General features: G+C 34.2%; 2 protein-coding genes across 4 annotated transcripts in view; both read right to left on the reverse strand.

Moving 5' to 3' along the window:
- Positions 1–27,612, reverse strand: part of LOC127724369 (uncharacterized) — a 205,814-nt gene that overhangs the window by 12,047 nt on the left and 166,155 nt on the right. Inside the window, exon 2 of one of the 3 annotated variants that reach the window (XM_052231321.1) lies at positions 1,188–1,376. The exons of the other annotated variants lie outside the window; for them this stretch is intronic. Coding sequence (XP_052087281.1) covers positions 1,188–1,376 — 189 coding nt within the window. The remainder of the gene's footprint in view (positions 1–1,187; positions 1,377–27,612) is intronic. 3 annotated transcript variants of the gene reach the window in all.
- Positions 10,199–26,722, reverse strand: LOC127724367 (feline leukemia virus subgroup C receptor-related protein 2-like). The gene is made up of 10 exons (XM_052231313.1): positions 26,625–26,722; positions 24,337–24,877; positions 22,173–22,314; positions 20,786–20,923; positions 20,150–20,217; positions 18,852–18,955; positions 17,195–17,300; positions 16,205–16,316; positions 13,682–13,725; positions 10,199–12,419 (listed from the first exon to the last, which is right to left on the reverse strand). The coding sequence occupies exons 1-10, from the start codon at positions 26,630–26,632 to the stop codon at positions 12,330–12,332; spliced, it is 1,353 nt and encodes a 450-aa protein (XP_052087273.1). The 5' UTR covers positions 26,633–26,722; the 3' UTR covers positions 10,199–12,329.

Below are 27,612 nucleotides of genomic sequence, written 5' to 3' on the forward strand. Positions count from 1 at the left end.
GTCAGTAACTGTTAGTAGTCCTTTGTTAATTTATGTATCATTGTCATTTTGCTTAAATTTCTTTTGTTACCTATTCTGACATCAGACTTCTTTTAAACTGAGTTTTACTATGCGTATTGCGGTGTGTTTGGTTTTTTAGAGTTGAAATCTCACTAAACATGTTTAACCCCACTTCATTTTTGTGCCTCAGTGTCCTAAATCAGGAGCCTCTGGCCATTGTTACTGTAAATTCAGAAATTATTGCGAGGTTTTTATTAATGCGAAAAATGCGACTTGGTGAGTATCGCAATAATAAGAACTCGCATTCTGATAACTGAAACATAGATCGGTAAGTAGATTTTTTTCGAAATCGCAATAATTAGACTCGCATGTTTGCCCATGCTTGAAAAATCGCAATAATAAATGCACGCAATAATTTCTGAATTTACAGTAGTCTTGTATAATTTTAGTTCATTTATATGTTTTGGAGTTTAGTATGACATACATTTTCACTGAACAAGTACACATTTTTGTTTAGGGGCCAGCTGAAGCCGGCCTCCAGGTGCAGGATTTTCTCATTGTGTTGAAGACCCATTGGTGGCCTTCGACTGTTTTCTGCTCTTTGGTCGGGTTGTTGTCTCTGTGAAACATTCCCATTTCCATTCTCAATTTTATTATCTTCTACTTTTCTGCTCAGCACTTTATATCTAGAACTAAGAGAAAGAACACGGTGGATCAGAGTGAGAGTATTATTCCTAGGTAGGGTTACTTTGTTTACTTGTATAGATTACTACCTGGTGAACTAGCACATTTAAAATTTGGTCTAGCAGCAGGAATAATTATCATATTGCAAAAACATATTCTTGTCCTAAAATACATGTTATAGTTGCAACTGGACAAAAAGTGCTGGACATTAAACCAATCATTCCATCTATCTCTCTTCAACCTTAGGCCATCACAAAAAATTCCTATATTTATTAAGTAAAAAATTGTTGCTGACAGTCAAATTTAGTTTTAATCTCATGCCATATTTGGTGACAACTCCTAACAAATAAACATGATCACCTGATCATTTAAGTGTTAAAATAATAGCCAAAAATCAGGATTTTTTTCTTCAAATTTTTAACAAATCAGGAAAGCTTGGATGAGAATCTAGTCCTTTTTAATTAAAAATATTTGGCCCTACATGTATAAGTACTAAGACTTACACAGGAAGAAGACAACACATCTTCGTGAAAGCTTTGAATATGTCTGCAAAAATATCCTTTGATACAGGTGGTATGCTTTGCTTCCCATATTTGTGGATCATTTTCAGGTATGAAGACTGGTATTTCATCATTATTATTGTACTGTTGATGAAATCATCTACAACGGTTGACACTTCAGTTAAAGGATCACTACAACAGCCAAAAAAAAAAATCATATTTCAAAAGAACAAAAAATCTTTAACATGTTTATATGCACATCTTTTATCAATTCTGATTATTATTCATCATGTTGATAATGAACCAATCTATAAATATAGCTGTATATTAAAGTCAGGGGTAATACTTATTCATCGATCAAATTTATTTGTTCAGTGTATGTTCATTTGTTCTTGTTAATATGCCATTTGATCATCATGATCATGTTGATTGGGTTAAGCCATTTCAATTGATATTTTATAGTGTGTTTTCCTATGGTGATGTTACACTATTTTTTCAGGTTGGGTGAAGGTTGGCACCAATTGAAACTTTTAAACCAACTGCATTTGTTTGCACCTGTCCTAAGTCAGGAACCTGATGTTCAGTGGTTGATGTTTGTTGATGTGATTCATAAGTGTTTTTGTTTTTTATATAGATCAATGTAGATTAGACAGTATATTTCCCTGTTTGAATAGTAATTTTTGAAGCCCTTTATAGCTTTCTGTTTAATGTGAGCGGTGTTGAAGGCCGTACTTTGACCTGTAATGGTTTACTTTTAAAAATTGTGACCTGTATGGAGAGTTGTCTCATACCACATCTTCTTATATCTACTTGATTGTCATTTTTTTTCCCTAAATTGTTGTAATATGCATAATATAGATTAGGCTGAATGTTAGTTTTCTTTTTCTATTTGTTTTACATGTTTCATGTCAACATGGTCAAGGCATTACATCTTAGCTTACTATACCATTTGGGTTTTTCTCATTGTTGTGGCCATATGGTAGCATTTAATTACGTATATTTCATTTGAACTCTTTTGGATATTTGCCTCACAGGCAATAAATTTTCAATATTTTTACAGTGTTTTAATAAAATTAAATAAAAATTGATGAGTAGAATTATCTCCCTTAGTTCCCATATTTTCTTCTTTTCATGAACTTGTCTTGACTACGTTACTTTAAACATGCTCTGTCCCAGGTCATACTGCCAACTGTCACTATTTGTGGGGGCTTTCCCCCATGAAAGCACCCAAATGGAAATTTAGAAAGAGCAATTTTGTCTACAATTTTAAACAAAACAGTTAATTTTACAATGGCTATAAACTTTAAAAGTATGAATATTAAAGCCAAAAAACAACATAAAAATACATTTAGGTTTCTTAGGACTATAAGAGCTATCTTGCACGCAAAACCCACATGGGCATTTTGAAAAAATCATGAAAATGGCAGGTATGCCAGGTTCATGAGGTTAGGTGGAGGGTTTGACACCATCTTACCAGTTTAACCCCGCCAGATCCTGTATGTGCCTTTCCCAAGTCAGGAACCTGTTATTCAGTGGTTGTCGTTTGTTGCTATGTTACATTTTGTTGTTTGTGTTCTTGTACCTTAGAGGTACAGTTCAACACCTGGCAACAAACTGTCATACATGACCATGATGACCGGCATTCTAAATGTGTACCTTGATGAACATTGGTTTTTCTTAATATCCTTTTCCATTTCTGGAATAAATGTTTCAACATTCATGTCTAAACCAATCCCAAGTAATTCAGTAGTTGGGCAACTGAAGCTGATAGCGTTTTGTAAATTTTTCGTGAATTCTTCTTGTTTTTCTGTCAACGGCCCAAACATTCCCGTTTTCGCATGAACAAAATCTAAAATGTCAGACGGCAAATTATGAAAATGATTATTGTAATGAATATCAATAGATTGGAGGCATAATATGTCCCATTCACTTGTTGCTGAAGGCAATATTCTGTAATTTTCAACGTCGGATTCATCTGAATCGGAGACTGAATCCATGCTAAAATGGGATTGTTCAACTTCTGAGTTTCTACCAGCACTCATGTGTCTTTTTCAAACATTAGATTATTTCTCTTGTTCAGAGAGATACTATGCAGTTTCACTGACAGGTTTTGGGGTTATCTAAAGATTGAAAAACAGTTGTGAAGATTCTTCGAATTCGCCGCTAATGTTTTTGTTAAAAGGGGCGCAACTCTTTATCGGAATTAACAAAAACATGTATTACGATTCCGGGCTCGGTACAAGTAACAAAAAAAGTTCAAATGGTGATTTTCCTTCTTCTGTGAATAGAAGATCTTGGACTATCTGCATTTATGGAAGAAATATACATGATAGTGAGAAATATACATTTTACCCGTATCATGAATAAATAACATTTAAGAGTTAATCAACAAATCACAAAACGACTAAAATGATTTCATTTGGAAAATTCACGAATTTTTATTCAAGAAAAAATCTAACAAACCAACCTGTACTAATTTAAACAAATTAAACATAGGATGCGAACGATTCCAGGGGGCGAACGTATGAATAAAAGCTAGTAATCCATTTTAACAAATGCGACGGATATGCAATATATAGACATATTAAACATATTAAAGACTCTTTGCTGATGATACAATCATATATCTCCCAATATCATCGGACACAGACAGCGACCACCTTCAGGAAAATCTGAATAAGCTGGCAATTTGGGAAAACAAATGGAAAATGGCATTTCATCCAGATAAATGTAATGTTCTTACCATAACAAGAAAACGTAAGCCTATTATAAAAGAATATGTACTGCATGGCCACACCCTCGAATCTCTAAACTCTGCAAAGTACCTTGGCTGCACCATCAGCTCCGATTTAAAATGGAATGAACACATCAAAAACATATGTGTCAAGGCAAACAAGACCATAGGCTTCCTCAAACGTAACTTGAACATCAATAACAACACAATAAAAGAAACTGCATACAAATCACTTGTAAGACCGACTCTAGAATATGCATGTACAGTCTGGGATCCTTTTCAACAAAACAACAAAAACCGACTGGAAATGGTACAGAGGAGAGCAGCCAGATATGTCACTTACAGATATCATAACACATCATCTGTTAGTGACATGCTTAACCAACTAGAATGGAAAACCCTCGAAGACCGTAGGAGAACATCAAGGCTTACAATGATGTATAAACTTGCCAACGGGATGGTGAAAGTTGACACCAGTAATACTCTCATTCCACCAGATAGGCTATCCAGAAACCTCAACACTAATGGATACCAAGTACCAACTTGTAGGACCGAAATGCGGAAGGAATCTTTTCACCCAAGGACGATACGAGACTGGAATGCCCTACCACATACTGCCACCAATGCAGGTAGTCTTGAATGCCCCAAGACTTACCTGCATGAGATGAACTAGATCAACGCCAAGATGTTTTTAAATTCACTGTATATATGATGTATAGCACAATTCAAATCAATTCAATATTGTCTAAATTTTAAATGCGCATCCAAAAAGTGGCAAAATAATCAATTTATTGATGGTGGCCGAGTATTGGTAGAAGTAGAAGTAGAAACACATACATATGTATATATACGACATACAGCTTTATTTAAGGTCGGCAAATGCAATGCAATTACGAACATATGCCGCCTGAAGGGCTTTTACAAGAAAAACAAAGAACAGCAAACAAAAAATACATATCAAGTGATGCGCAGTGACAATTGAACATAGAAACCAAGATTTCAAATTATGCATAATTACGTATATATGCATGTAATACAAAAGTTCTATCAAGCAACTCAAAAAAAAGTAAAATCACAAAAATACTGAACTGCGAGGAAAATTCAAAAAGGAAAGTCCCCAATCAAATGGCAAAATCAAAAAAACAAACACATCAAACGAATGGATAACAACTATCATATTCCTGACTTGGTACAGGCATTTTCTTATGTAGAAAATGGTGGATTGAACCTGGTTTTATAGCTAGCTAAGCCTCTCACTTGTATGACAGTCGCATCAAATTCCATTATATTGACAACGATGCGTGAACAAAACAAACAGACACAATAGGTAAAAATGTCAAAAATAGGGGTACAGCAGTCAACATTGTGTTATCATCTTAATCACTATAAAAACAAACAAATGTAACGAAATACACATACCTAAGCATGAACTTATGGGGTAAAAACACAAATTAAGCAAATTCTAAAGGGTCTGCAACATAAAAAAACACATAGAGATTAGTAAAACATACTAAAAACAAAGCATTTAAATAAAAACAATAAACAGAATTATCTGGTCCCTATCTGGTGTTGCAGCTAGGTGAACCATTTGCCTGAGCTGCCAGAACAAGAATTTACCAAGTTCTTAAAATGATTGAAAGATGAATTAAATACATTTCAATGAATATTGCTGACTCATTTAGAATATGCTTTGCTAAACGCTTTTACAACCCTTTAAGCAAACATAAAATATACATTCGCTGCTTCAACATATTTTTAAGGTGCAATGTTAACTGCACTAACACACAAGTAATGAGACAGCAACCTAAAAACATAAAGGGGACATCTAGAGGTTTTTAACACATAATTGCGTACTCTTGATAACAAAAGGGAATGTGAACATTTCCCCCTGCATTGTTTCTTCTTCTTTCGTTTGAAGTTCAGTCCACCATCTGGTGTTTTTTTCGAACTGATGCGTTGTGCAGACAAACCAATATTTGCAGTACAGTTAAAAAACACAATTAAAATCTCTCAAACAGTTTTTAACACAACTTGTCTTCTGCAACACACGCTTAGAGGTGTCAATTGAGTTGCACGGTTAAAGGTGTCCATTGAGTTGCACGGTTAAAGGTGTCAATTAAGTTGCACGGTTAAAAGTGTCAATTAAGTTGCAGGCTGTTACATAATCTGATGGTGTCTGGGAAGCACGAGTGCTGGTATAGCTGCGTTCTTTCAAATGGAATATTCAAGGAACCCTTGGTTGTGTCCTCTTAAGGTTGGTGCTGTTGGAATTCCGCATATAGTCTTAGGATATACACTGGACATTTAGAAGCTACAAGGATCCCGTATTGCTCACCTTGGCCATAGGGAACTTCGATAAACTGCAGACTATATTTGTTTCTGTTTATATATATATATCTTTTTTCTCTGCATTACAGTTTTCAAAATTGCTAATGCCCTTAGACTAACAAAATGTCCGCCGCCGCCAATAAACAAAATTGCAATAATTATGTATGAATTAAAGGAATTACGGGATATCTATTCAACGAAACTCTGTGACCCAATGACACAAACAAACCAAATGATATTTAGATGTCATCGTACAGAAGTTTGAAGTATTCGATAATCTTCTATAGGGATAAAGTCCCATCCATATTCCCCCCCCCCCCCCCCCCCCCCCCCCCAACTGCAGCCAAAATGGAGCCAACATGGGTCAATTAACTATACATGACTGATTGAAAACAATTCTACCAATAAAATTGAGAATAGAAATGGGGAATATGTCGATCGAAGAGACAACAACCCCACCAAAGATCAGACAACAGCCGAAGGCCACCAATGAGTCTTCAACGCAGCGAGAAAATCCAGTACCCGGAGGTGGTTCTCAGCTGTCCTCTAAATAAAATTTTGTACTAGTTCAGTGAAAATGAACGTCACACTAAACTCCAAAACATATAAATGAACTAAAATTAAAAACATACAAGACTAACAAAGGCCAGAGGCTCCTGACTTGGGACAGGCGCAAAAATGCGGCGTTGAACATGTTTTGTGAGATCTCAACCCTCGCCCTATACCTTTAGCCAATGTAGAATAAAGAAACACATAGCAATACGCACAGTGAAACTCGGTTTAAAATAAGTCAGAATAGTGAACAAAAGAAACTAAGCAAAATGACAATGATACATAAATGAACAAAGGACTACTAGCAGTTACTGACATGCCAGACCTCAATTAAACTGATTAAAAGATTATGTCTTCCGTCATATAAAAATCAAGTACAATCCCTCCCGTTAGAGGTTTAGTATCATACCATCATAAAATATATAAGAAGAACATAACCTGTATCATGCCAACAACTGGTTTTAGAATAAATGTGTTTATTTCCAATGCAAAGACCCTATGAGTGAATCAATATTAATACCAAAATATGCAATCCATAATGACCTGACAACAGTATCGTAAATGTACCCTTTCCGATTAGTGTGTTTAAAGGTTTGGTTAGTTTTTGAGGTGAATGCCGACATTTTTGTGCTTTGTAAAGAATATTACCATATAATGTTGGATGTGAAATACCTGAACGTATTAAGATGTCTGCATGTTGATTTATAGTTACGAATGATGTCCTTGTACCGATGATAAAATTTAGCCAAGTCTGGCAACCATACCAAGGCCAAAAATGATGATGAAGGAGCAGCACTTACAATTTGTCATTCTACTCCACAACAGCAGCACTTACAATTTGTCATTCTACTCCACAACAGCAGCACTTACAATTTGTCATTCTACTCCACAACAGCAGCACTTTCAATTTGTCATTCTACTCCACAACAAGTAGAAAACTGATCTTGTAAATACAAAAATCCCAGCAAATCTCTAAAAAAAAGAGTTCACAGAAACGCTACAATAGACTAATATGGCCAAAGTCCAATACCTCTAACAAAAAGGACCAATTTTAAGTAAATTTTTATAAAAATCGTATAACCATCTGCAAATCTGCCACAAAGAGTACCCAGGTGGCATCTTACAACCTGTGTCGTTTTCAAGAATATGACTCTTATGAAGCTGACTTAAAAGACTATTGCTTTGTTACTTTTACATGATACAATACAAAGCTACTGACTTCTGAATGTTTCAAAAATAGTTTACAGTCGTTATATATTAGCGTCATATCTGAAGTAATACTTGTGTTTCTATACATATTCACTTTCATCCACTTTATTTGAACTTTGTTGATAGTTGTCTCATAAGCAATCATACCAAAATTTCAAACAAGCGAGTTCTCTGTTTCAACAACTCAATTTTAAGGAATATACTTCTGGTATCTCTGGTAGGGGTAATTAGCGTAAAACTGTAAAGAATAATTACATATGCAGACGATGTCTGATTTATCGTCAAAAGTAAATATAAAAAAACGACTTCTTTTTCCTTTTTAACCTTTTGATTAGATCGCCAATGATGAGTCTTTTATAGACGAAACTCGCGTCTGGCTTACAGAGTTATAAGCCTGGTATCTTTGAAGATGATCTTTATTTTTACTGTGAACATATCTCAGATCACGTACATCGGATATTGCTGTCATACAACTGCTATCAAATTGCACCATCAAGCAAGCACAATGCTTTCGAAATTATGTGCCTTCCCATTTTTTTTCCTAGTTAGTAGTCATGTTGGTAGCTGAACCAGTCAAATGAAAACTAGTCGTAATCCAGCACGTTTGTGCCTGTACATTTTATAGAAAACAAAGGATATTGGATATCTATCCATGACACAAAATCAGTACATGTACAACAAAAAAACAGAAAAACGCAAAGGAACAGCGCTTTTATTACTGTTCTTCATCTCAAAGTCACAGTGAGGCCTTCAACACGGAGCAAAAAACTCTCACCTCATTGCAAGTTTAAGACGGCCCCTAGCACTGGTTTGAGCGGAATTCTTTCCAAAACAAGTAAGAAATACTTTGTAGACGATATGTATTGTTTGTTGTTGTTGTTTTTATGTATATATGTTTTGTTCGAGAGGAGTCAGTTGTACGTTGTTGGTATGTGTGGTCTGTTGTACTCTTGTTGTTGTTTTTATGTATATATGTTTTGTTCCGGAGGAGTCAGTTGTACGTTGTTGGTATGTGTGGTCTGTTGTACGTTGTTGGTATGTGTGGTCTGTTGTACGTTGTTGGTATGTGTGGGTCTGTTGTACGTTGTTGGTATGTGTGGTCTGTTGTACGTTGTTGGTATGTGTGGTCTCTTGTACGTTGTTGGTATGTGTGGTCTGTGGTACTTTGTTGGTATGTGTGGTCTGTGGTACGTTGTTGGTATGTGTGGTCTGTTGTACACTTCAATATTTATGGTAATTCCTGTTATTCTTTGTATGCATTATTGTTATGTAGTTCGGTTGAATCCGGTTCGAGGTCGGGCTATTCCAGGTTATTAGGGTGTAATGTCGGACCCGTATTTTGCTTTTGTTGATGTAGGATGATTTGAGAATAAAGATGTGCAGTTTATTTTAGTTTTGACTTGTCTTGTTAGTCCCCTTCCAAGGCAAGATCATTCCATTATTGTCCAATACAACAGATTTATTTAGCACGGACTCAGAACCAAATTATAATACAGCACAGGTTACGTTTTTTGTGAAATAATCAGTCTATTGCGTAATACTCCTGAATGGGTATAGAAGTATTATAATATCCATTGTGCAAGATACCAATTAATTTTTTTAAACCGATATCAAAATTTTTAACGGGGAAATTGATCAATCACATCATATATTTCAGTAAATATTTAAGCTTTCCTACATGTACTGGTAATTTAATTTAGCATTGAACATTGATTTGGCTTGCAGTCAATCAATATAATTGTGTTCAATCTATTTTGTTATGTAAATGTGGTCCGTGGCAGCTAATTATCAGAGGTAACATTCGTTTTTTTGCCATGACGGCGTTGTCGGTTTCTCTTCGACTTAGTTTTGAATGTCCCCATGGTATCTTCCGCCCCCCTTTTTTTCCAAGGTAAAATGTGTCTCTTCAATAGAGCTTTATTCCTTACTAATCATTGCAAGTGAATCAGCAAAATATATAAAATGACACTCCATGTATATGTATTTGTTGTTTTCAAATATTCAATACATATTTAGATAAATCTTGTTCAAAACATGAATTGTAAACATCACAAGAAGGAAACACGAATTTAAAGTTTAAAAGTTTGATTAGAAAAGAAATGCATGTCAAAATCAGCCTTGCATATCATATAGAGCAGGATCTGCTTACCCTTCCGGAGCACCTGAGATCACCCCCCCCCCCCCCCCCCCCAGGTGGGGTTCGTGTTGCTCAGTCTTTAGTTTTCTATGTTGTGTTTTGTGTACTGTTGTTTGTCTATTGGTCTTTTTCTTTTTTAGCCATGGCGTTGTCTGTTTATTTGCAACATATGAGTTTGAATGCCCCTCTGGGATCTTTCGCCCCTCTTCTACAGATGTCCTTTTTATAAACAACATGCAACGAAACAGTATAAACGGGATAATTTATTGAACTGAATGTGCATCAATATAAAAATAGGGAGATGTGGTATGACTGTCAATGAGACAACTATCCACCAGATTTCAAATAACGAAGATATAAGCAATTTCATGCCACCGTTCGGACTTAAACAATGAGAAAAACCCAAACACATGACAAATGTGAAATTAACAACTACAAAAAATAAAACGAACGGCTTAATTCGTCATCTGGTCATGTTCATAACAATACAATTTACAAAAAAAAAAAAAAAAAAAAAATACATGTATGTCAGAAATAAACCAACGACAATCACTGAATTACAGGCTTCTGACCTGGGACAAGAACATGAAGATAGTGGCGGGATTAAACATGTTTGTATGCGCTTAACCCTCCACTATGTGACAGTGGTGTTACAACACAACATAAGAAGAAACTATGAAAATCAGTGGTAAATGGCTTAACTCAACAGATCGGTGCGAAGCAAAAAAAACAACATCAAAAAAACACATGTAGCATAAGACTAGGTCACACATTCACGGATTTGACACCGGATTAGCCACGGATGCGATCCGACATCATTCGTGGCAAGATCTGTATTGGTCCGTAGTCATACGTAGTAGTACTTATATATCCGGGACAATTTTTGAACATGCGCAAAATTTGACCAAGGATCAAACAACCGTAGTATATTACTAAACCGTATTTGAACGTACTGATCCATTTTAGTCCTTATTAAAACCGTATTAATCCGTTCTTATTCGTATGCCCGAAGTATTTCTACGGTCTGTTTCTGAGAACTACGTACTAGTACGGTTGCACCACGTATTTGTTAAGGATACACTACGATCGGATACGAATTTGTCACGGAAAGGCACGATTTCATAACGTTGCAATACGGATAGGTAGGGATCACCAAGGGTTCTACAAAATACGGAATATTACTGCCCACGACAAACTGGCATCAGGCTTCTGTATAAATAACTTACTTATAGGGCCCCTAGTCCGTGTCTTGCCGTAGAGGTATACATAACATTATCAAACATGAACAATCAACAACTGATGCTTGCAATTAATTGACTGGAATTAGATATTGATATGGCAAAAAATGCAAGGACAGTGGTCGAGCTACTTGACGACAGACGTAGATGTGACCGGCGGCAGAGGAGATGGTGGACTAGGGACTGGCTTCTCCGAAGACTTATCAATGGCCAGTATTAGACCCTCATGGCTGAACTGTGTGCGGAAAATTCAGCTGCATTTAAGAACTTTAAAAGAATAGACCCAAATATGATCCAAGAACTGCTAAATGCCGTTGGTCTGACGATTACGAATAAAACCACCTAGTACAGACAGAGCGATAACTGATTTAATAAAACAAAACAAAAAACAAAAACATCGATTAACTGCCATAAAGAAAATAGAAATGATTACTTATATCGTAGCAAACCGCTGTTTATCCGCAGTACATACGCCCCGACACGTGCCGTTACGTATTAAACCGTGTCATTTCCGTATTAAATCGTGTCGTACCGTACGAATCCGTATTAAATCGTGTCGTACCGTACGAATCCGTATGAGTCATGTCGCCAAATGACCCCTTTCCTACTTCACCCGTGGTAAATACGTGAAAGCCCGTAGTCATACCGTTGTGCATCCGTATCGGATCCGTAACAGACTACAGAAACTGCAATTCCGGGATCATCCGTGAGATTCAATCCGTAGTGGAACCGGCGAGGTGATCCATGAATGTGTGAATTAGGCATAAAACATGTACAATTGACACATAGGAACCGATATGAGCGTACAAAAGTTGATTCTGTTAGTATTGGGTAACAGTGTGATGTTCCATTCAGTATTCATCTATATTTGTAACATCTTCGGTCAATGATGGAAGACTGTTTCGAAATCATTCTTGCATGCATCATGCATCGCAAACAGCACACATCTAATGGCATTCATTGTCCTTTTGTGCAGATTGTTTTTCATTTTTTGTAGAAATGATATTGATGTCTAGAAAGTCTATTTTTGAAACTCTCTGAAAAATCAACAAGAAAAAACGCTTGTTATATATTCTAGCATAGTACGTAGAAGTGTGCATGAAAATTTAAACTTAGAAATAGGTGCTTTAACACGGAAAGCATATATACATGTATATGTGTATGTTATATTTGTTTATGTACTAAAATTATCTGTTATTACAAACGTAATTATTTCCACTTTCCAATTGTCAAAAACTTCCAATTTATCAGAAGTAACATACCCCCCCCCCCCCTTTGTATTGGATTAACATTTCTTAATCAATACGTTACTACTGTGGATGTTCATAATATATTTACGAACTTATCAAGATGGTGTGCTCCATACCAGGGTTTCTGCTGACAGAGTTATGAGGAAGCATGACGTACTGCGTTGACACTACATATTTTCGGTCAACATCACCATATGGTTGAACCATACGATGTACATGTGTTTGTCAACTCACTACTTCATTTTCTCGCGGTATTATATCTTTAGATCACTCTAATAGCCATTTGATCAGTAATTTTATCGATTTTGTCCTATTCTCGATTGTAACAATTTGACTGAGTGTGAATTCGCATGGCGGGTGATCCACGCATAGCAGGAGACGCTTACCGTGTCGACACACCCGGTCTCGCAACTTTTGGAGTTTATACAATTCTCTGAATTTGCTTTATTTTTAAACCATTTAACTTCAAGGGGGTTGTTGGTTTTTTTGTCAGAATCAGAATTTTTTTTCGCGCAAAGTACGAACATTTTTATTTTAGTTTTTCGACGCTATCAATCAATTTTTTTTCTTCAAAATTTAACACTATAAGGTATGGGAGAAATCTAGATTCAGAATTTTTTTTTTTTTTTTTTTTTTTGTCATCTGCTTGACTACAATATTTTTTTCATCAAATTGGGGATCAGAATTTTTTTTAGGAAAAAAACATACCCCCCTCCCCTATAAAGACCCACTCACTGCTTTGTCTGTTCCGTTATTGCGGGAGTGTTTCATCTGTGATTTTGTTATTTTGCTGTTGTGATAGATATAATTACATCTTTTGAAGTTCTAGCATTGAAAATTAGTTCAAATAGCAAAAATCAAAGGTATTGATTGTGAATTCGGAAAGAAAAAAAAAATCAATATTAATGTGCTGCAATACAAAAAATATCCGATAACAACATTTAAAATCTTAAAATAGAATAATAGGCCATGTCTTATGGTGTTTGTAAAGCATAAATAATATAAGGCGTGCAAAGTTATACCTCGGATATATGATATACATATCGTACCTGTTTTTCAGCAGTCTGTCGTCTGTAATTAGCACCTATTAACGCTATAAAGAGAAAAAATGAAGTGTTTGTATACATATAAAAAGTAGTGTAATAAAATAAGGGATTCCATTAGCAGGAATTTAATTGATTTTAAATATTTCATATAACGCCTATAAAATCAATATCATTTATTAATTATTGGCTTTTATATATGAAATCATTTCGTCCGAGTTTTTTAAATTCAATTTGAAATTAATCTAATTGATATTATTTAAACTTTTTTTTTAAATACATGTGAAATGTTTATTTATTTTATTTTCTGCGTGAAATTCCGACAACAAATATACTATGGCAACTAAAGTGATCGTGTTCGCATTCCTGTTTTTGTTATCTGTGATACATTTGTACCGATATTAGAGACATACTAGTATGTGCTTTCGCTGAAGTGAAGTTTACTCTGATATGTCAAGTAACCTTGTTGTTCTTCTGAATGAGACACATGAACGGATTTAAGTTCCTTCAAATTCGTCGGATATTTGAATGTATGTCCCAACAAAAAACATCTTTGCTTTGAATATTTCTTAATTTCTTTACGTCTTTTATATTTAAAAGTATTGTTGTTAATGACATAACTTTTGTAAGATTTATTCACAACTTGTCTTAACTAGGACAATTTCAAGCTTGACGTATTGTACAGTAATCTGTTCTGGCTTTATTGTGTTGTTAAATTGCTGTGCTATGAAACTGAAATAACGCTTCATAGATCTGGTGTACAATAATCTGTTCTGGCTTTATTGTGTTGTTGAATTGCTGTGTTATGAAACTGAAATAACGCTTCATAGATCTGGTGCGTCCCAAACTCGATGCAATTTTTTTTAATTAACCTTCGTGAGGAACGCCCAAACCCCAAAAAAATTAAACCCTGTGGCACGTGATCAAATTAATACGTCAGGAGATATTTGACCAAAACGGACCTTAAAAGAATAACCAAATCCACCAAAGGTCAACATTGCCTTTTTATAATTCGTAGCCTTCCACTGAAATTTTAAGAAAGTTATGCTAAAATCAATATCAGTACCGAAGCATTAACAATTGGGCTGTTGATAGCGTAGGGGACTAGCTGTCCGCTACCAGCAATATGATCGACCCAATCCTTTTTTTTTAATTAAAAATTAAACTACCAGGAAAATACTATTGCTGCGTCCGAAGCGCTTTTCTGAATTTTCCGTAATCACGAACCATCAAACAAACAAACTTGAAAGCAAAGGATGTATATATAAATACTTAAATACTTTATGGATTATATGACAACACGGGGTCTACATATGTAGTTGGAATAGCAAATCCATCTAAGTTCAATTTTGCCCGAGGAGTCGGAACCTTAGCTTATGAATCATTGATAATTTTTCAATTGAAAATTTAAGAATTGTATTCTGTAAATAATTTCAGTACCGAAGCATTGACTACTGAGCTGATTATATGTGCTGAGACTAGCAGTCCACTAGCAGCTGTATCGACTCAATGCTGAAAAATGAAAATTACACTTGATAAAACTGGTACGTCTGAAGCACTTTTCTGGATCTTCGTTTTTCAGGAACGCTCTAGACTTACCGAAAAATTTAAAAACAGAGGATGTACAAATACTCAAATACGTGAGGATTGTATGACCAACAAGGAACTAACAAGAAAAGCAAATGTCATCCATGAATAATTACATTACATGTATGTTTCATTATAATACGTTATTTTGATTGGCTAACAGCAATTTCGCGTCATTCTGAAATTAACCTTCATTTAAAAATGAAATGTAACATTCATTTATTCCGCAATAAAGTGCACAGGTAAATAAAGGAAAAACTTGATAGAAATCGTGTTTTCATGATCCTAGCAAAAAAAATGTAATTATAAGTATTGAATGCTTCTTTTATTAATTTATAGGGTTGTAAAAGCGTTGACCGCTAGCGCTTTTACTCCCCAATAAATTTACAAAAAGAAGCATTCAATTCTTAAATGTTAACTTTACCTGAAGGAACTTTAATTTCACATTAATTTCTAAATTTTCATCAACGAATTTAGAAAAAGAATATGTTAAGGTGGTACCAAACACCTGGACTAAAATTAATTTGGCTCGTTTAATTTTCATAAAATTTTGACAAAATATTTACTTTTGACCCTTTGACAAAAATATGAAAATTTCAAAAAACTTGAACCACACACTTTATCGGAAAAAAATCATTGGATATATAGCAGTTTGATAAACAAAAATTTTGATAATTGAGAAGCTTAATATTTCCTTAACAATAGAACGTGATTAAAACGTTCAGCTGATTTTTACAGAGTTATCTCCCTGTAGTGTTATGTACCACCTTAAATGTAACAAATTATGTAAATCATGTCAGTAACGAAACAATGACTACTGAGCTGATGATACCATCGGGGACTACCAGTCCACTAGCAGCGGTATCGACAAAGTGCTAGTAAAATGAAAATAACACTTAATAACTTGTCTGTTACTTTAATCATCTTTATCACAGTACTTACCCGTTAAAATGGTTCCAAGAAGAAGGAATGAGCTGAGTGTAATATTAGCACCAAAAATGCTGACTTCATTCATCATTGCACGCATGCTTATAGTGAAAATGATTCCGAATAGCTGAAACAAGAAAATTATTTCGGACAGTAATTCATGGTTATATTGACTTGAGTTTTATTCATTGTTGAAGGCCATACGATAACCTGTTTGTATCCTTGTACTTTCGATGACAAGTTGTCTTATTGGCAATCTAATCACATTCCTTTTTTATATTAACTTCATTGCCTGTGAAAAGGGAAAAATCAAGTGATGTGTTTTCATGCCGTGTTAGCAGTAACCAGTACCGAGTGTAACGGTGATTGTCGTGGCAATACCGAAAATATTTTATAAACTGAGGGAATCTAGTGCTGTTTTAGAGAACAAAAAGTTGTTAGTTATAGATTATTTGATTCATTCATTAATTCGTCAATCTATAAAAAATTGTTTCACTGATGTTATCATGGAGAAACGTTTATTCTTTCATACTTAAGATTCTTGAATTTTGTATTAAAAATTAATTTACGAATTTTGAAAATCAGTTTATTCCATACTGGTATTATTTTAGTAGGTTTCTCTATATATATGAATTGAATTTTGAATAAAACAGCATATTCACAGCGCTAAACATCACGCGCTTTTACATGTAACGTTATGATAAAATGTTTGATGTACAATTGGGTTTGGTTAATATTTGTCTTTAAATACATTGTTTTCTCTCGAAATATGGAATACAACAAGTACTGTCTTTTGTTTTGGTAAATATGTGGTTTAATTTACTTTTGAAAACTGATATTCACTTCGGCCTTCGGCCTTAGTGAAAATCAGTTTTTCAAAAGTCAATACAACCGGATATTTACCTCATCAAAAGACAGTAATTGTATAATATTACTGGTCTATTGCCCTCTTACTATTCAAAAGACGTTATCAGTCATTCAGGGAAATACTTCTGAACATTTTACCTGTGCTGATGCGTTCAAGAGACCAGATGAAGTACCCTCTGATTCTGGATAGGTAATTTCTGCAGCAATTTCAAACCCTACAGGCAAGTAACCAGTCATGAAAAATCTACGTAGATGGAAAAAGTTTATAGAAAGGAAGTTTTCGAGTCATAATACATACAACTGCATACTATGCTAAAAATTATCAACTTAATGATAGTGTGTACTAAATATAAACTGAATAAATGACTATAGAGGTAAAAAGAAAATTGTAAATTCAATGATTTTTTTTTCAATAGGTGTACGTGTATTTGGTAATATGTTCTCTGAGTGATCTTGTGGGAGAAAAGTCATCTATTTTTTATTTAGGTCGCTACTTTTGTTTAAAAACTACAACAGCAATGTCTCACGATAGTTTCTGTCATTTTCCAGCTGTGCAATATAATAAATGCGAAATATCATCACAAACATTCGATTATGCTTTTAAACATGCAGTTTGCTTTGTGTAAGCAAATATGATTTTATACCAATTTGCAGTGGCATTTCTAGTAATAGGTAAAATGTTTAAAAACTCAAAATCTTATTGCAAATATTGCAGTTTTGTTCACTGATGTTAAAAAGGGGATTGGAAAGCAAAACATAAGGCAACTTATATCTATACATAAACAGGTAATATATACTAAAAGTTCTTTAAGGTAATTATCACTGTCTTAGTCGTTGCCTCGATATCAAAGATCAATAACTTGATGATATATGATGACATATTTTTTTCAACCATAAAATAACATTACAACTCATTTAAACGAGGTGATGTGTCATTTCCAGTGAACTATAGTAAATAAAAATTGCGATATATCATCACACACATTCGATTATGCTTTTAAACATGCAGTTTGCTTCGTATAAGCAAATATGCTTTTATACCAATTTGCAGTTTCGTTTTTTAATTCATCAAGAAATGTAACATCTCAATATTTATTTTTTTTCGGGTGGTATCGTGACTCTTTTTTTGAAATTGGAATAAGTAACAAGTTGAAAATACGTACCCTAAAATCACGGCACATAGATATACTACCCAAAGTAAGTTTAAATTCAATGTGAAAGTAAATGCCACCATACCAGCTAACGACAGCAAATATATACCAACGGTTGTTCCCCTGCGATAATCAGAAAAAGAAGTAAAATTATATTTTATCAGTTATCTCAAGTCTACCTTGTTACATGTTTTATATATATGAAATAAATGAGATGTACGGCGGTACGTCAATGAGTCATCAAGCCAACAAAACAAGTTTGCTACACACAGTTTTTAAAATACTATTCTACTGTTTCCTCGTCTGATTGTAAAATGTTATTTTTTTTCTATATTTTTGTAATGATGTGAATTATCCCCAAATACCCAATCTGATTATGATATAGATCCTGTGTCTACGCTTCGGTTACAATGATCTGACAATGTTCCGTTCTACTTCTTAAAGAACTTTCGGTATCCCCTTAATGATGTGATCCACACCTTCAAAAATGTGTAGGCAGCTAAGGTAGCAATTTCATTGGATGATGAAATAATTACCAGAACAGAAAGTAGAACGGAGTGTTGTCATATCCTTGTTAGCGATGCTTTGACCCTTGATCTGTATTCTAATCAATTTGACAATATTCTCCGAGATGAAATTCTTACTTGAATGTTTTAGTTTTATCAAGCCATACTCCAGCCAGTATAGCTCCTACTATTCCAGCAATAACCACTGTCAATCCTATTTCTCCAGCTTCTTTTTGATGACCCTAAATATTTATAACAGTGGAGAATACACATTGACTTTTTTTTGATAACCAATATTTGAACGCCAGTATTCACATATTCGAGTTCGTACACAATTGCAGAAAATGTAACGTTTTCAAGTTTCAAGCATAACAAGAACAATACAGGATTTGTAACTGCGTTGCATCAATTGAGGTAACATTTGTACAGAAGCATAACTGACGAAGCTGATTTCCAAAACTATGTTCAATTGGACTTGAATAAAGTACTTTTTTCGTTGATGTAATGTTAAGGGATTAAAATGCTACAAGCTACAACTCAACATTATCAAGTTCCAGACCAAATATAAATTGTCCTCTTCCATTGAACCCATGAAAACTTTGACAAAAATTGTCCTTGAACAATGCGTATTAGTATTGTAAAATCTCTAACTTGAAGCAAACAGCAAGTGGATGCACGGTAGATGTAAATATTGCATTCACGCTACAACTCAACATTATCAAGCTTCAGGCCAAATATAAAATTATTCGCTCACCTAGAAGCAAAGAAAAAAATTTCAGTGAAAAATTAATGCTAAACAAATTTCAAACTATCGACAAACCGTAAGTAGTTGCACGGCAGATCTAAAAATTACTTAAACGCTACAATACAACGTTACTAAGCTGCAGACAAAATTTAAAACCATATTCCCTTTCATAGAAGCCATGAAAACATTGACGAAAGTGTTCTACCCAAAGTTTTTTGGACGGACAGACGGACGGACGGAATGACGGAATGACTGATAGAGTCGATCGGTTATTGGACCTGCTTTCATCGTTGGCGACGCAGGTAGAAATAAAGACATGTAGTGTGATGGCCAAAGATGCACTACCCACCGGTAACCAAAGGAAGATCTAATTAACAATCACAGATGATCATACGACCTTCAAGAATGAGCAAAACCCATTCCATATAGTTACATATAAAGACCCTAGCATTTACAAAAATATGACACCATTCAAAAGAGAAGACTAACGGTCTGATTTATGCTAAACGCAATCAAATAAAAACAACTATGGCAAACAACAATAAATGCAAATCACTGGATTTTAGGCTCCTGGTTTGGGACAGGCATACAACGAATGATTCTTTCTAGTAAAATCTTTTTTTTTTAAATTCGTAAATCCTTATATCATCAAGTTTATAATAAAAAAAATGTAAAGGTAAATAGTACATACCGGGAAATAATTCAAAACGACGGGATTCACTAATGTTGCTATTGCGTAGTATGCTCCTGTGTTTATCCCTAAAATTACATCCTAGAATGTTTAAAAATATATTCACTAGTCGTTTTGAATTGAATATTTTGAAAAAAACGTGAAGATTGCTTTTGATAACGGCGTTCATTTTCATCTTGGTTGTGTATTTTTTCTCGCTTTTGATACAGCTTTCATTTAGTTGTGAAGCAGATTCTTAAAGTGTGTTTACGTGCAGAAGCTTTGTTATTTTTGCTAGACACCTTTATTTAATAAAAAAAAATATAATGCATTTGTTTACGACACAAAATCCATACTTGCTTTTGACAAAATTGAATTGTTTTTCTTGTGTTATGTTGAGGCCTTTTATAGCTTGCTATGCGGTAAGGATTTTGCTCATTGAGGAAGGCCATACGATGACATACAGTTGATTATTTTTACGTCATTTGACCTCTGATGGAAAGTTATCTCTTTAGTATGCTTACCATATCTTATATTTTAATAATTTTTTTTGTGATATATTCTATCCAGTTGTTCCGAAGTAAAAGTAAAGCACCGGCGTGTAACCTTTAAGTTTGCTGTTCGAAGAGTGACAGAAAAACCAATTTGTTTACATACCATAAGTTAATACCAGTAGAAGAAATCCTCTGTTTTTTAATAATCTCAGCAGGGATTTACCGTAGTGTTGACTGGCAGCATTTCTTACTGCTAACAACTGGGCTCTACTTGGTGGTTGTGGGGGCTCTTTCTTAAAAACTACAAAAGAAATATATGTATAGTATACATCAACTGATTTAATTAGGGATGTATTTATAACTTTTGATACTGCTTAGGCATTTTTATTATGTTGAGTTTTTTTTCAGATTATTTATTAGTATATCTTTCTTTTTTATTTTCTTCAAAATTCTTTTTCAGGGGTTACCGTAGGATAAATTTCCTCATTGTTGATAAAAACGACGTATAAATGCAACAGAGTCAATGTTATAGAAATCACGAGCATTTACTGGAAATTCTGATTGATGAATCAGATAAAAAAAAGATAATCCGTCATTGACATCGGCTTTAGCATGTTTATGCCTTACAGAAGATTCCACACGCTTTAATAAAGGAAGTCGCCGTTTTCCTTCGCAACTTAATTATAAAAAAAATACGCAGTTAATTTGTTGACGTCAGTTTATTTTCAGTCAAGTCAAGAACAAAGGTTACATCTGGATGCGTTATTATCTGCCCGTCCTATACTGTATTATATATTAACCTTGTTTTATTAATGCAATCATTCACTTAAAACTATTCGGAATACACATTTGTGTATGTAATAGACGTAAAATAAAAGGCGCAATTATAAAACTTCGATTGTATTTAATTCAAATTGGATAATTTTTCAGACGGACACATGACCTCATTTCACCTGTCCTCGTAATAATATAAACGGTAACAATTTCACTGCACCAGATGCGCGTTTCGACAATTAATGTCTCTTCAGTGATGCTCGAGACCAAAAAATTGAAAATCCAAAACCTAATACAAACATTGAAGAGATGATCAACCAAAAGGACCTGGTGTATATCCAAAAGGAATCAGAGCTTTGCACGAGGGAGATATATTCCTTAACTCAAATTGATTCCAAAATTTTATAACAGTAAATGTTAAGCAAAGCAATATCCGTGTTTTCATGCCAGTACCAAACGAAGTACTGGCTACTGGGCTGGTGATACCCTCGGGGACTAACAGCAGAGGTATCGACCAAGTGGTAGTAATAATATAAACGATACCACTTTTACTGCATCAGATGCTCATTTAGACAATTAATGTCTCTTCACTGATGCTCGATACCAAAATATTTGAAAATCCAAAGCCTAATACAAACCTTGTAAATGTTCGACAATGGTATATCAACACACACAAACACATGTACAATTAAACAACAAATAACAATGGAGTGTATTTTCAGATGTGTTTAGAGACTGTGTAACAGTGACGGAAAATAATGTTTAGATATACTTACTAACTAAAACCAATAAAAAGAGAAGCGTTGTGACGCCAGCGCCAATATAAAACAAAGTATATAAACGGCTGCTGACCAGATCTATGTCGGGACTATATTTCACCAGTAGCGGAGGAAGTAAAAATCCTACAGCTGCACCAATCTACAAATATGGCAATGAAAAAAACAATAACCTGCTGTTTGACATGTCATCGAATTTCAAATTTCCATGAGCAACACTACAGGTGCCTCAATTAGAGCAAGAATTGTTTACCATTTCAATATCAACTGAGATCATTCCCGCCTTTTTGTAGGGGTTCGCGGTGGTGATTAATCTTTAAATTAGTTTTCTATGTAGCATTTTATTCATTTTCTTGTCGTCGTTTTTCTTTTTTTTTTGTCATTTGAAAGTCGGTTTCGTGAGATTTATTGTCTCTTCGGTATCTTTGGCCACTTTTGTTATTATTCTTTTAACATCCATCCATACTTATCATAATGTATATTGAAGCAATATACACTTTTTCATGCCAGGGCCTGTTATAGTTTACTTTATGGTATTGGTTTTACTCAATGCCGTAGGTATTTTCATCATGTTCATCCTTGTCACGTGGTCTTTTGCAGAGTTTTTTCATTGACAATCATAACACATCTCATTGCTTTATATTTCTTGAATTGATTTTCTTTAGAATACGCTTTTTCATGAATTTCCATTCTTTGTGAGATAATACAGGTACAAATGTAATACCAACTCCAATATCCAATGGTAAAATTGTTAAATCAGTATTTTAAATACAAAATTGTAAATAGCATAACTGTCAAATCAAACAGTGCAGTGTTATACACGTATAATGGCAAGCCTTCACAGTCAAACATGAGAAATTTGCATATTAAAAAGTTCATGTACTTATACTCTTTAAGGAATGACTGTAGTAATATTTTTTCTGTCTTTGGAGAAGTAACATAAAAAATGTTGTGCACACTGAATAACCCGCGTAGCGCCTTATTTAAAAATGTGCACCACATTTTTTAGATTATTTCGAATAGACAGAAAAAATATTACAGTCATTCCTTATAAATTAATTGATTCTAAATTCCATTTTAAGGAGTAAATCATGAAAAAAACGTTGATGACTTCACGGTCACAATACAAAATTATGTCTCTGAGCTGATAGACAAAAAAACTTTCCGCCGATCAGAAGACGTGTTACATCCAAAATTAAATTATTCAAAAATAGTTTGAATCACTGTCGATTGCTATACATACAATGCCAAATATTCCAATTTATGTACATTCAAGATCATAAGTAGGTTTTGAAAATATGCATAAAGGGAGTGAAATAGACTGGCAACTAGTGAAAAAAAACTTACTATGCATGAGGGCAGAGATTTTGCCTTCCAACATGCCACCAACGTAATCACATCAGAGAGCTATTGCAAATATTCTTGAACATGCAGAAAGTATGGTGATATTCCTACACGAGATATAATAGATTTAACGTCCCAATTCCAATCGGACGTGACTGCGTAATTGAAAATCCTTCACAACAACTCTTTAAAATTGTGTTTACTGCCAGATGAAGCCAGGGCAATTTTTAAAAAAAATAGTAAGATTTGATGAGCAAGAAAAAGCGATAATGCGTGACGAATACATAGTATTACAAAATGACGACACTACCTTTTAAGAAAAACATATACATACTCTAAAGATATACCCTACAAAGAACTCGATTCGGATTTAGATGATAGAGAAGGCAGCGGTTTATTCTTCATCATTAGCACTTGCAGAATAAGTCGTTTTTTAATGATAACACCATTAACCGATTTTTATACTAACCATGAGCATCACGACAGGTACCACAAGAGGAGATGATCAGTTTACCATTCCCGAACATTTTATATCATTAAGGATACACAAAACTTTAAAAGAGGTGACATAATAAACTTTAGTTTAGTTCTGTTCTTGCAAGCAGATACTCTCTACCAAAGATTTTCTGTAAAGATACACAAGCACCTGCAAATTGTATACTCTTATAGATATATTATCCCTTGTCTGTTGGCTTGGTGATGTTACGTGAATATTGAAAGTTCACGATAGGAAAAGTGAGGAAATCGTCTTTGTTGATTTGTTTCTCATGTAGGCCACTTGGATCCAGTACTTAATTCAAAACAATGTTAAATAATATACCTGGTTGCCAAATACACCTAAAGATGTTGCTGTTGATACTTGGTTTGGACCAAACCATATTGCTGCAAGTCTCGCAGGGATACCAAGTATAAAAACCTGAGCTACCGAACAAACAGACTGGCCGAACATCAATAACGCAAAACGATCGGGGCTAACACATGCTACTTTAATCCAAGCGCCAACTGCATTCAGGAAACTTCCGCAAATAATCACAACCCTAAGTCCTTTTTTGTCTAGAAGCCATGTTAATGGAAAGATTAGCGGTATATACGCTAGCATGTAGACCATAGATAGCCAATCTAGAGCAGTCTCCTGTTGAAATTTGTCCTCTGGCAAACTGGCATTGTAATAGTTGAGTAACACATCTCCTATTATGTTCAGATGTAACCATTGGAAGCTGTTGGTCAACGAAACAAATGAAAACAAAAAAAGTATAATCCAACGCCTTTTGTAGACTTGTGGTAGAATATTATCTTCGGTAACTTTCGATGTATCATCTTCGGTAACTTGCGTTGTCGGTTCCTCTTGGCCATCCATTGTACTGTAATTCAATTAGTCAGTAATTTATCATATGATAATAAGCGATTTCCTTTTTTTTTTTTCATTTGCAGGGTGAAAAATAAATAAAATTGAGAATGGAAATGGGGAATGTGTCAAAGAGACAACAACCCGACCATAGAACAGACAACAGCAGAAGGTCACCAACAGGTCTTCAATGAAAATACTAGTAATAAACTTTTACAACATACAGTCTAGATAGTCAAAAAAGGGATGTGTGAATGGAAACTGGTGTAACCCACCATAGTGTGTGTCTGTACTAAGTAAGGCTATCTGTACCATCATTATCATGATGGTGAGATGTTTGTTCTCGATTGTCTATATGTACTTATGAGGAGTTGGGTGTTGTTGGTTTGTATGGATTGTTGTACTGTCCGATATTTTGTGGTGATTCCTTTTTCTTTTCTTTTCATGTAGTGTTTATATAGTATATAGGCGTCTGGTACCATTTCAGCACGTAATATACATGTTTTTTAATAACTGTACGCTCGAGACAAAGAGTTTAAGAAACCAAATGTATCAAATAGTCTGTTTGCCAATTCCGTTATCAATCCTGTAGCTTCGAATTCATTCGTACGAGCTATTTGCCTTATGAGAGATATACATGAGTGTCTGGATTTGACAATTAGGAGCTAGCAGAAAAGCAATAATGTGCTTAACGTGTGCAATCTTTACGTTTTTCAAATTCATCACATGTAATCTTTTGTTAAGCTACCAATCGTGTTCTCATCAAAATGTTTAAACGCCTATACATCACGTTCAACTTATTACGCTTTGCATGGGCAAGCAGGCCATTTTATGTTAAGTTATATCATTGCATAATCTAGCATCTGAAAATTTAGTCAGAATGTATTATTTAAATCATGATCAATATTGAAAAGTTTGAGATTACATGTATACACTTCGACGGTAAAATCCTTGTAAAATTAAATCATCAAAAGCAGCTATCAGTAAATTATGATTGACAAGAAATTGAACTATAACTTTCAAATGCTCTTTTAAGTATTCTTTTTTAGCCAATAATAATTTTAGTAAGCACTTGATTCTGAAAACTAAGCATTATTTAGGTCAATTTCAAACCCGGACTCGGATATTCTGAAGTAAATATATTGTCCTTTAACCAAATTGTTCTTTTTCATGAAATATTTGTTTAATAGTTTCTCCTCTAAGATTGACGTTTGCCAATTTCATCTTTTTATACTTTGCTACTTGTATTTGTTGTAAACATACGACCTCAAGATGTCCTTCGTTTGTTTAATTTCAAGTACTGAAGATTGGATAAACGACATCGGCGGTCTCGTGGTAGAGTACTCGCATCGACTTCCGGTGGTCGATCTGAGCACACAACTTTTAAGAGTAAGACATGTCAGCTCGTAAAATCAGAAGAAAAACTGTGTCTGAGAAGGTATGCCTCCCTGAGGACTATTACTTTTATATTTTCAAATCTTATTGAAATATCATTTGCATGCAATATTTCCCACTGGACTGTTATTCGGTTGCATCATAACACAATTGGAAAGTTAGGAATTCTGCATTAATTACTAAAATATTTGTCTACTGACTAGCGTCCGGGTTTGTAATCAGCTGACGGTGTACTTGCCGTGAGCTTGCGGCATGTTAATAAACAACACTTTTAGATAATAACGGTCTCGATTCATGACATCACATTTATTAGCGCTTTTACTACTTTGTGTACGTTGACGCTTTTTAACTTATATTATATGCCTTACCTTTTCATTTTTATTTAACCGTCCTTATCATTTTCAAAATACACAAATACAAATGTCAGTTACATCTATTAGAATTATTCACCTACTTTTTAGTATGAAATGTCAAGCGTATAATTTGGTTGTATATTTGATGAATATTTACTTTAACAACCTTGAATGTTATGTTATTTGTGTCATTTGACGACGTATCAATTCCTGTACAAACAAACGTTTATATAAAAGGCCACAATTTAAAAGTAAACAACTTGATACAGTATATGTTAAAATTTCTAATTATCTGAATTTACCATTGAAGTCAGAATTAATTTTCCGAAAATAATTAGAATTCATCACATATGCAAGCTTATAAGCATGGCATTACTGTACTAAACATTGTGTTGTTTGACCATAACATATCTGTGTTGGTAAATGTTTTATCTAGTTAGACATTTTTCTTTGATATGATTTAGTTAAATTCAATTATTGTATATAAATTTACAGTCACATATTTAAATGACAGTTTACATTTAAGAAGGTGAAGAGAATTGAACATATATTGGTATGTCTGTTCATCGTCGGGTAAATTGACACTTTAAAAAATGTTCTTATGTATTATTGCATGAAAATTATATTTTCTCTTGTCTAAAATGATTACAAATTGCGCCATGTTTTATTTCGTTAGTGAAAACATGGTTATAGACCTAAGGACAATGAGTAAGTAGTCCCTATTAAAACTTTTAAAAAGAGTCGGTTTTGCTATCATCCAAGAGACAGCCCTGATATTATCTATCAATCAGCATTTCCCTAACTGATGGCTTTTATATTAGTAGTGCATAATCAATTAAAATAATGGTCAAATAAGTGTATGTCGGTGTGCTTAATTTTGAGTTAAAACATTGGTCAAATGAAAATCGATGAAGGAACAAAGGAAAAGATCATCGATTTATAATATATAGCTTCAGGGAAAAGCCAGAGGAGTTAAATATTATTATGGTAAAGTTGTAAGCTG

Source organism: Mytilus californianus, unplaced genomic scaffold, assembly GCF_021869535.1.
Source record: "Mytilus californianus isolate M0D057914Y unplaced genomic scaffold, xbMytCali1.0.p SCAF_14, whole genome shotgun sequence".
NCBI classification, from domain to species: Eukaryota; Metazoa; Mollusca; class Bivalvia; order Mytilida; family Mytilidae; genus Mytilus; species Mytilus californianus.

Coding starts and splice junctions, on each gene's coding strand:
- LOC127724367 (XM_052231313.1), bottom strand. Junction 20,924..22,172: donor CTTTTTATTGGTTTTAGTTA/GTAAGTATATCT, acceptor TTTCTTTTGTAG/TTTTTAAGAAAGAGCCCCCA. Junction 17,301..18,851: donor GATAAAACTAAAACATTCAA/GTAAGAATTTCA, acceptor CCATCTACGTAG/ATTTTTCATGACTGGTTACT.